The 10,954-nt window shown below is 40.6% G+C and overlaps 2 protein-coding genes across 3 annotated transcripts; both read left to right on the top strand.

Annotated features, from left to right (window-relative positions):
- Window positions 1–1,112: 1,112 nt before the first annotated feature.
- Window positions 1,113–7,346, top strand: mknk1 (MAP kinase interacting serine/threonine kinase 1). Of its 2 annotated transcripts, XM_005795744.2 has the most exons (14): window positions 1,113–1,202; window positions 1,750–1,812; window positions 2,161–2,263; window positions 2,382–2,480; window positions 2,564–2,661; window positions 2,753–2,832; window positions 2,933–3,006; window positions 3,535–3,639; window positions 3,721–3,776; window positions 3,873–3,968; window positions 4,056–4,250; window positions 4,943–5,107; window positions 5,205–5,248; window positions 5,459–7,346. In XM_005795744.2, exons 2-14 carry the CDS (start codon window positions 1,759–1,761, stop codon window positions 5,676–5,678), a joined length of 1,389 nt encoding a protein of 462 aa, XP_005795801.1. In that variant the 5' UTR covers window positions 1,113–1,202; window positions 1,750–1,758; the 3' UTR covers window positions 5,679–7,346. The 2 variants fall into 2 exon arrangements, with proteins under 2 accessions (XP_005795801.1, XP_023194676.1); XM_023338908.1 differs by having other exon boundaries at window positions 3,535–3,776.
- A 1,252-nt stretch (window positions 7,347–8,598) lies between these two features.
- Window positions 8,599–10,711, top strand: LOC111609772. The gene is made up of 2 exons (XM_023340142.1): window positions 8,599–8,667; window positions 9,052–10,711. Exon 2 carries the CDS (start codon window positions 9,084–9,086, stop codon window positions 9,690–9,692), a length of 609 nt encoding a protein of 202 aa, XP_023195910.1. The 5' UTR covers window positions 8,599–8,667; window positions 9,052–9,083; the 3' UTR covers window positions 9,693–10,711.
- Window positions 10,712–10,954: the final 243 nt, after the last annotated feature.

Below are 10,954 nucleotides of genomic sequence, written 5' to 3'. Positions count from 1 at the left end.
TAAAGAAAAAAAGTTAATACCACATTGGACACAATAAAATAAAGATGTTGCTAAACTTATGTTTAGGTCTTTTTATGTTTTAAGATTTTTGCCTTCTTTAAATTTATTTTAAAAATATAACATTTTGCATTAGGAAACATTTTTCAGGTCAGTTTATATTTATTTCTTCTTTTTTTTTATGGACAGTATTATCCCTAATTACCATGAATAAACATTGAATTACTGGAAATTGGAATTAAAAATAAACAATTCAGCAAGTGTACATGAAACAGAGGCTTTAATAACAAAAATAATTTTTTCTTTTGAAATGTATTAATCACCTGCATAAATAACCTGGAAAATCCAACTTGCATCTACAGAGAAAACCCACCATAAACATACTTTACTTTTCAAGATTATTGGTCCCAAAGTGGTTTGAGTGGATAACCTAACTAGAAAAACTTTATATAAATGTATACTCTGTATATTTTGTTCTTACATAAAAATACAAAAGAAAACAACAACAAAAAACAACAAAAAAAACCCAAATCCTATTGTCATATAAGAACACATGAACATTAATTTATAAAGTGCACTTTATCAGACTTTGTCCTCGTCTTGTGTTAAAATTTGAAAGTTGAGGATATGGATGGTCTCCTTTGTGTCCTACATCCTAGACACCAAAGCCCAGAAAACAAAGTGGGAGGGACTCCTGTAAAATCCTGTCAACTGATTTCACAATCTGCTGAATAGATATAGAGGTAATAATACATTTTAGACAATTTCTTTATTTGACGAACTGTGATTCTTTTAGGCCTCCGTAGTCCAAATTCAAATCGGACATTATTCAGTGTAATACAGAACATTATAAAACAGTAATGGTTATGATAGTGGCACGGTTTGAACCATTCTACCTCCTTGTGTTGACTTGTCAGCGCTCTGAAGGCTGCGTATTAAAAGTCTCTCGTCACGCACAAAAATTCCCCTCTACGTGGATTGAGGCGTCGAGCCAGTCACGTACAGTCACGTAACGCACGCAGCCTCATTCTCCACCAATAGAAAAACAGGAAAACCGAAAGGGACGTGCCGACAGTCTGTTTATGTGTTTTCCCGCCCTGTGCGTCATTGGCTGCCTGACTGATTGATCTCAGTTAGCAATGGGAGCTTACATCAGCTGGCGGCGGAAGCTTTGACAGGAAGGATTTGGCTGCTCTGGAGTCCAGGTCAGTGTTTTTTTTATTTTATTTTTTATCTGACTGCATTTGTGGGATTATTTGAACGCTCCCGTGACAGCCGCAGCTCCAACAGTCAAGCAACTAGGAATGAATGGATAGAAGAAGTTAGCCTAGCTGGTTAGCTAGCGTTAGCCACAGATGGCTAAGTGAGCACAGGAAAAAACAAGGGCTGTTTTATTTACGAACAGAGCTGCTAATTCCTTACTTCTGGTCGGGTTGTTAAGTAATCAGGTTGTTGAATACTTAACAACAACCGCATTCTATGAAAAAGACATTATGTTTACTTCGTATAAAACTAAAATCAATACGTGTTAAGCAAATATTTACTTTACAATCTGTTGCCGATCCGCTTTTGACTGAATGCACCCAAACTAAACATATTTGACAAATTCAGACATGCATTTCTGCAGAAACTACGTAGCTCAAATTCTTTACATGTACTCCCTTCTCCCTACACGCAGTAGCTTGTTGTTACACATTACCGGCGAGCTTCTTGCACTGAGTTTCTCACTTAATTCCGTTTGTAATCTTTTAGTTGGCAGATATGGTGAGGCACGGCGTGATGTCGGAGCTGCAAACCATCCAGCATCCTCATCAGGTTTGGCCTGCTCTTATCTCTTACTATCTCTCTGGTTTCACTTCCTGAAATGCGTTTCAGGATGTTGAGCTGACTGGAAGTAGTTCTCACACTGCATGGCCTTATCTGATGAAATAAAAACAGAAGATAAACCATAATTCAGGAGTCATTCACTATAAAAGGTTGGGTGAAGATTTGCTTTTGTAACCAGGGTTGAGGTGGGTTTCTAATGATAGAAATACAACTATAACTTTGTTTTTCTTGCATTTTCGGCTGGACCACCACCTGATTTCTCTGGCTGCTCTCGCTTTTTCCCCTTTTTCTCTCCCCTCCTCCCCTGGCTGTTCGGCCTGCTTCTCTGTGTTACAGGGCAACCCCCTGGCTGTGGGCCAAGTAGGACAAACCTGTGCGAGAATCCAGAACAATGGGAACATCACGGAAGAACCGCAGCCCCTCTCGCAGGGTACAGCAGGTATGCACCACTTGTACTGGTTGTAGCAGCTGTAGTATGCATGCTCATTTGAATGGTAGCACATTCTGGCAAATGTTAATTCTTAATCTACACGTGTAATTTTTCTGCTGTGCTGCAGAGATTGAGAAAAGTCAGCCGGTGAACATCCCAGATTTTTCCAAAAGGAGAAAGAAGAAACGGACTAGAGCAACAGACAGCTTCACAGGCACCTTTAACGGTAATGAAGTTATTTGACAGTGTCGTCGTCATTGCTTGACAACGAGCAACAGTAGTGTTAATGTCCTGCTTTCCCTCACATAGATCTGTACAAACTGACAGATGAGGTGCTTGGTCAGGGGGCATATGCTAAAGTTCAAGGATGTGTGAGCCTGCAAAATGGACAGGAGTTTGCTGTGAAAGTGAGTAATTCTTTTTTTTTTTTGTCAAATAAGTACAACTGTATGTTTTTATATAAACAACTAAACATGTCTTGTGTGTCGTCTTGGGCAGATCATAGAAAAGGCCGCAGGGCACAGCCGAAGCAGAGTATTTCGAGAGGTGGAGACTCTCTATCAGTGTCAAGGAAACAAGTGAGTTCATCAATCAATCAATCTGTTCATCATCTCTGTTAAAAACACACTCAGTCATAAATGAAACTGATTCTAAGCAGCTCTGAATGTTTCTGTTCAGAAACATCTTGGAACTGATCCAATTCTTTGAAGACAGCTCGTACTTTTACTTGGTGTTTGAAAAGCTGCGTGGAGGCAAGTATGAGATACTAACAGTGCCACCTGCACACACCTGACATGTTTTTTTTATATCTGTTTCTCAGTATTTCCAAAAGTATTCATAACTCTTGTGCTTTTTCCAATTGCTACCATGAAATGTAATTTATTTCCTTGGGATTTTATGTGTTGAACTAGCATAAAGAAAGTTTAGTAAACTGTGAATTTTTTTTCAAAATGCTAAAAATTAAAGGAGTGTGAATAAGGAGGAATTTTTCTGCCATAATCAGAGCACAAATTTTCAGTCTGTACAACACTTTCAACTTTCGAGGAGAAGTTTTTGAGTACAAGCGTTTCAAGTTTTGAGAAGAAAGACATGAAGTCCTGCTTTCAAAATGAAAATGTTAGCAAAAGTATTAAAAAGTTTTGAGAACAAACGATACGAACTCCCGCTTTCAGACTGAAAATGTGTGCTCTCGGATTATGGCAGAAAAATTCCTCCATACGTGAAAACTTTTGCAGGGTGCTGTAAACAGAAATGTAAGTAATCCTTGTCTCTTCCCACAGGCACCATTCTTACACACATCCAGAACCGAAGGCACTTTAATGAACTGGAGGCCAGCAAGGTAGTCCGGGACATTGCGCAAGCTTTGGACTTTCTACACACAAAGGGTACATTTATTTCGGAACAGCTTATATGTCGAAGTCTTGACATGAAAACGATTTATTTTGGAGTGTGTTTTTGCTTCTCAGGAATTGCTCATAGGGACCTCAAGCTGGAAAACATCCTGTGTGAATACACTGACCGGGTAAATGACGTTATTAAGCTTTAAGGGAGACAGTTATCCCTGTACATATTTGTTATGGCTGTAATAAATGTCCTTCCCCTTTCTGTTTTCTCTCAGGTGTCACCAGTAAAAATCTGCGACTTTGATCTGGGAAGTGGAGTAAAGCTCAGCAGTGCCTGTACTCCCATAACGACGCCAGAGCTCACCACGCCGGTACAGGCTCATAACGTTTCACTCCAAACTCCGATTTACGACTTGGATGTGACTTTTTTTTAACACGCTGACGTCTCGCCCTCTTAGTGCGGCTCAGCGGAGTACATGGCTCCGGAAGTAGTGGAGGCGTTCACCGACGAGGCCTCCTTCTACGACAAGCGCTGTGATCTGTGGAGCCTCGGCGTCATCCTCTACATCCTGCTGAGTGGAAGCCCCCCCTTCACAGGCCACTGTGGCACTGACTGCGGGTGGGACCGGGGGGAAGCATGCAGAGCGTGCCAGGTATGCTCTCAAATTAGTTTCTGCGCTTATAAAGTCTGACAAAAACACATTATTACATGCATTGATAGAATTTTACAGTTCCAGCACCATACAAGTAAAATAAAGTAATGCTTACATAAATCATTGCATGTATCAAAAAGGTGACGGTCCAGAGAAATGGCAAATAGCAGGTCTTTGTGTTAATCAATCAATCAATCAATCAATCAATCAATTAATTTTATCTGTATAGCACATTTTAGCAAAATTACAAAGTTTTAAAGAAAACACCATACAAAACATTACATTTTGCTGAGGGCCATTATCTGCTATTCTAAACAGGTGGTGCTTTATAGTCTAGATTTAAGGGAACTCAGTGTTTCAATTGTTTTGCAGTTTTGTGGAGGTTTGTTCCAGATTTATGGTGCATAGAAGCTGAATTCTGCTGATTCTATTATACCGCCGTTCAATTAAATTCATGTAAATATTCAACAGGAAGTATTTCAAGTTCATTTATGCAAACGCACCAACATAAAGCATCTTACAGCTCTAGGGTTGGGTTTCTCCAAGAAATACCTTTTGTACATCAGTCACTTCTGAAACTGAACCTGCAATGTTATCCATCATTTTTATCTATGTCTTTTAAAATGTCTATTAAAATGTCATCCTATTTATGTTTGGAAGGAAGTAAGATTACGTCGTACTGTTTTCCTCAGAGTTGCCTGTTTGAGAGCATCCAGGAGGGCAAGTACGAGTTTCCAGACAAGGACTGGGCTCACATCACAGACGGAGCCAAAGATCTCATATCAAAGCTGCTGGTTCGGGACTCCACTCTGCGCCTCAGCGCTGCTCAGGTCCTGCAGCATCCTTGGTTACAGGGGGTCGGTATTATTTACATATGTTCAGGTTTAGGACTTGTGTTTGATTTGATCCTGTAAGTAAACTGTTTTAATCCTTTTTTCATATATATTTATACAGAATGCACCAGAGAGAGGTCTTCCAACTCCTCGTGTCCTACAGAGGTTTGCTTTGAGTTTTTATGTCTTTACGATGCTTTGAAACAAAACAGACACATTTTAGGCAGCGGAAGGGAGAAGTAAATGATTTTGAGTTGAAAGGGACGTTTTTTGTTTTTTAGAGTGCTGAGGTGGTGGTCAACCTCCTCAAGGAATTAGCTTGTTGCGGGTCGTGCGGACAGCGTTGGTCATTAAAAATGAATCTCGTCTTTTTAGGAACAGCAGCACCAAGGACTTGACCCAGTTTGCAGCAGAAGCCATCGCCTTTAACCGGCAGCTCTCCCAGCACGACGAGCAGCAGGAGGAGTCGGCGTCCATCGTCTGCTCCATGAGGCTGTCCCCTCCTTCCAACTCCCGGCTGGCCCGCAGACGGGCCCAGTCCAACGCTCTGCGCAGCGGGGACTTCTCTTCTGTTTCTGATGACCTCGCAGCCTGAGCCACCAGCACAACCTCCCTCCTGGTTGTCTTCACTAACCGATATCAGATTCTACTGGCTCTTTTTTTGTTTTGTTTGTTTTGTTTGTTTCTTTTTTTTGCACAGGGAGTCTTATTGGAGCACTCACATGGTATCAGAGTCGACTAACTCTACATCCAACACTTTTTAAGCTGCCTAGGTTTTAAACTCTCGAGATCACTTTTCGCTTTAAAAAAAAGTATTTCTTAAGCTTTACAGATGTATTTATTGGTAATTCTCAACCAAAAAGTCAGCAACAAAACCTCTGTTGTTACCAGCAGATAATTCAAGGACATATCATTACCAAAACAGCGTTTTAGAGGTGCAGCTGTTTACTGTCCTCGTGCAAAAATCATTTTGTTTTTGCTGATTTTATTTCTCTTTTATTTTTTTTTTAGCTGTGAATTATTCAGTATTTTGATTTTATTATTAAGCTTCTGAAAAGGGATGATTTGTGCTTCTTAAAGCCCATATGTGGATGTGATCGGATGTTTGTGTTTATGTTTGAAGGGTAGAAGAGGACGGTTCTTGGGGAAAACTGGACCTTTTATTAATATTACCAGTTCATGTCATTATGTGTAATTGCATGAGTGTGAAATTCAGGTGCTAGAATTAAGGATCTTTTCACTGCAACACAACCTACCTGTAGCACTGATGTACTTTAAAATGAACTTAGTTTGAGTGAATGCAAGAGAAGCCCATTTGTGCCACTTTAAAGAAAACTAAACTCACAGTCACTATTTATGAGTGTTAAAGTTATAACTATGAGGTAACAATAATCAATAAATACAATGTATATTTAAAGTCAAATCAATTAAATATACATTTATAAAAGGTAACATATTTTTGAGATAAACAATTTTATTGTGTTTTTCATCCTGTTTTTCCTTTGTTTTTTTAAAAACCAACATTTTTAAAAAAACAATAAGTTTATCATAAGTCCAGGTACGAAGTCAAAATTATGGTTATCTACATCATAACGTTTTTAATGTGAATTATAACTTACTTTATAAAACTTAACTGAGAATTGTGACTTCAAATTTCATAATTTGAATTATAAATCATCAGTAATATATTTACAACCTACAATTTTAAGCATTGAAATGCATGGCTATGACTCAGTTTCTTTGAAGTTGTCTGAATGGGCTTCCATGGTACGAGGAGAATATAATGTATGCAGAGCATTATTATTTTTTATAAATTTTTATTTCAATTCTCCAGATAGGTTTTGTTTTGCTGTAAAAAAAACAAACAAAAAATGAAACGCCACAACAAATATTGATTTATTTTCTTCTGGTCTCGGTTGTTTAGTATATTTGGAGTGGGGTTTTTTTTTGTAGACTTGAGCTGTGATTCTTGCTTTTAAAGTTGTAGATAGTTGCGAAAGTCAAAGGGATTTATTTTCATGTTACATTTGATAGTAAGAAATTAGCCTAAAGTAATTGAAGGGATTTATTTTTGTAAGTGTATTTTGTTTAGTTTTGTATCTGGTAATGTGAAGATGGAAGAAAAAGGGATTGAGCAAGTTGACGTTTGTTTATCTAAAACTATTTTGACTTGATTTTGTTTTGGGTTCATGTTCGGGCTGCAGTATTCGCCTGAACTTCTTTTAACCCTTTTAAGTTTACGTGCCGCCCTCGAACAGAACCCCCCCCCCCCCCCCCCCCCCCCCCCCCCCCCCGTTTCCCTGTAACTCTCACTGTTGCCATGGTCACCCCATCTCTTCAGCAACTGAGCGCTTTCATTGTCAAGCAGGAATTAAGAGAGATTTGCTCTGAGACAACATCAGGAAACAATTACTTGCCATGTTAAAACCCTCGCTCTTGTTTTTATGAATCATAAAAAGAACCTCTCCCCTCCCCTCCGCCCTCCTCATGCCTGGTTGTAATGGCATCAAATGAGATGCAGTAATGGGTTCGCAATTAAGGAGCCCTGCAGAGCTTTGATATAGGACCTGATGAGCAAAGCTGTTCTTGTGCATGGAGCAGATTTCCACTGGGATGATGTGTTCTCAATAAAAAATGTTGAAATATCACCGCTTGTGTAATTTGTGTTGGCTTGTGTTCAGCGGTTATCTCTTAACATACTAGCTCTGACTCAGGGGATGTCAGTAGTTTTTATTTTCAAAGGCTCTTTTGTACGAGCTGAAGGCCAAAGGGAGTGGGAAGGATGTAGAAAATAATTGCTTGGTGGAAAAAAAAGAAAAAGAAACAGGCTTCCTCTGAAATAGTTTGTCATTACGATTTATATGACATCTGAGAAGAAGTATTTCAGTTTTTATGCAGTTGTCGTGGAAAAAAACTATTTCCAAGCACTGTTCAGGTAAAATCACTCAATCAGGTTTATTCATGAATTGTGCACAACTCAGAGAGCTCACAGGACAGTCAATAATGAAGCAAGTCTGAAACAGAAAGCTCTGCCAGGCAGAGCCAACACATGAGTTTTGTACAAAGGGAAAAGGGATCCAAAGCATGGGAATCAGACTGGTTCCCATGCAGCTGGGGAAAAACAACGTCCAACCTTGTGCATGTAACCCAAACAGCTTTAACTTGGTGGGAATATACAGAACTCAGAATAAACATATAGCAATACAACTAGCAGGTGTGGCCTAATTGTAATTTTTCCACATCAGCAGTGACCTTTACTTTTGTAATAGCCTTAAATAAAAACCGTTCAGTTCTTAAACCATTAATTATTTTTAATGGCTTAAGAAGTAACCGTAACTTACTGATTCCTATTTTGTCAAAGTCTTCGTTTTCGGAGGGAAGGATATTTGGATGAGGATGATTTGACAGTTTGCTTGAACGGATTCTTTAGCGCTCCTAGTGGTGATAAGCGAGCAGTGCAGCAGCTGCTCTCTGCTGTTCACCTGCTGGAGGGAGAGACAACATTCATCTCGCAGCTGCTGTGCAACAGGATGCAGAGACAAAGCGCGGCTAGGCACCCAGCAGGACTACGGGTTCAATAAAAGGTAAGTGACGCGGATTAGTTTGTAATAATGCTGCTGAAATGGACTTTTAATGGTTTATGTGATTCTTTGGGTTTTGCCTGTGTAGACCTGTGTGCCTCAAATCAAAAATCCTTCATTCATCCTGAAATAAAATGAAATGTTTCTTCAAATAGTTGTAGATTATGTTGGTTGTGGGGAGGGAGAGTCTCCTGTAACGGTCCGTATCACAGCTATTCTGTAGAGGCCTCTGACTGAAGACAATCTGATCATACATGACAGTTTCTCATGTCACTTTGGAGACACTTTTGCTTAAAGTTGCTCAAACATGATGATTGAGACGTTGAGAAATGTATCAAAAACGACTAAAAAACTAAAACTTTCTTCCACAAAACTCTCTGTGTGCAGTGATGAAGTGCTTCGTCCGATCCTGTTAAGACATGGTGTTACCTGATGAGAAATCAAGACCATCTGTTCCCAGCAACATCCCAGAACGGCGCAGCCTGCGGTACCAGAACCTGCCCTCCCCGGCTCTGTGCTGCGCCTGCGGCCTGTGCATCATGCTGGCCGGCATCAACATCACCCTGGTCGGAGCTTTCGCCTTCGGCACCTTCAGCTTGGCGGCCAACCCTCCCATCATCATTGGGCCCCTCCTCTTGCTGTTGGCTCTGGCTTTCTTCACGGCCTGCTGCGTGGTCAGCAGGAGACCCTCGTCCCACATGGCTCGGAAGACCCAGGGAGGGGAGAAGTGGGGGTTGATGAGGATGGGGACGGTCGCCTTCGAGATGGAGATGAGCGAGCACACCCTGCAGGACACGACAGCCGTCCAGCTCAGCCCTACAAACTCCCTCAGCTCCTCTCACAGGTCCACGTCGAACCAGGGTGACGGCTCGGCTCTGGCCGCCTGTCAGAATGAGACCAAGGAGCCGCAGAGCTCTGAGAAGAGTGACACGGGTGCTGACGGGGATAAAACGAGTCTGACCTCTGAAAACAAGGAGAGCACTTCCACTCAGCTGCTGCCTGACCAGAAGACATCCTCCTCCACATAGCACGAACTGGCTCTGCTTGCTTGGACGACTGTTTATCCCACCACAGGACGGGCGCATCTGATGGACCTCAAGGGTCTTTTCAATACAAGGAAAAAGTGGAAAAAGAAACTGTTAAAGATGAATTAGATCAGAGATGCACCAATCGAGTCCTTCTTGGCCTGTCCCACTATATTTGAGCTCTTACTTCAAAATGTTGACCAATTCTGATTCTGGAAGCAATTTGTTCTGCTTCCTTTGTAACAATTTTGAATATGAAGGGGTGGCAGTGTTTCTGCATCGATGCGTTTGTTCCTAACCTTTCTCAGATTTATTGACTAAAAATAGTGGGAGTCATTAATTGTGACGCATTTATTGAATCTGTGAAAAACATTTTTTTTAGCCATTAGCTTTCTGATCACCAGTAAGAGCAAATCAACAGAAAACTGACTAATTTTACAGTCCATCTGTGGTATTTTTTTTCTTGTTTTTGTTTTTCTGCTGTATGTTTTTTTTTTTTATTTATTTTTTATATTTTCTGGTTGTGCCGTTGTGTGTTTCTCTTCAAGGCCACCCTGCTGCACGCTACAACACATCATGCAGCTCCTGTGATTACTCAATTGTGTTACAGGATATTGTTACGTGTTTATTGCTGTTCTCCAGGATAGAAGGTGTCCTTCGTCCAACAGAAAGAGAAGAGAAACTTGCCCTTTGTTCTTCTTTTTTTGTGAAAGACAAAAAAACAACCTAGCACAGACAGATTATTTCCTATTTGTGCCCAATAGGTTGACTACTGTTGTTGTTGCTGCTCTAGATGTGAGGATGGAGGATATTGTGCGTCCAGCTGAGCCCCGTTGAGAAAAAAGTTGCTCTGCAAGCCTCACTGACACATTTCTCATAAACATTATATAACAACTCGGAGTTTGATTCTCTCACAGTTCACATCACTCGTTGCATAAGGCGGCAGAAACTCAAAATGTGTAAAAAAACAACAAAAAAACCTAACATTTGTTTCCATTCTGTATGTCATGTGAAACGTAAATAAAGAGGGCATCTTCTGTGTCAGCCTTGCGATCTCTGCCGTTGTCTGTGGTCGTTACGAACATGAAGCCATAAAAAAAAATATCATGTCAGGTTATGTAAGAAAAGTGTGCAGGTTGTGAAGATAAACTCATTTGTTATCTGAGAAACACCGGGGGCAACAGTGCAAACAGTTCCCTCTTACCATATTGCCCATCACTTGGCATCAAGCCGACTGCTGCGGGCAACAACCAGAGCGCCATGTT

The sequence above is a fragment of the Xiphophorus maculatus genome, chromosome 9 (genome assembly GCF_002775205.1).
Source record: "Xiphophorus maculatus strain JP 163 A chromosome 9, X_maculatus-5.0-male, whole genome shotgun sequence".
Taxonomy (NCBI): domain Eukaryota; kingdom Metazoa; phylum Chordata; class Actinopteri; order Cyprinodontiformes; family Poeciliidae; genus Xiphophorus; species Xiphophorus maculatus.
This window is presented reverse-complemented; position numbering and strand designations above follow the sequence as displayed.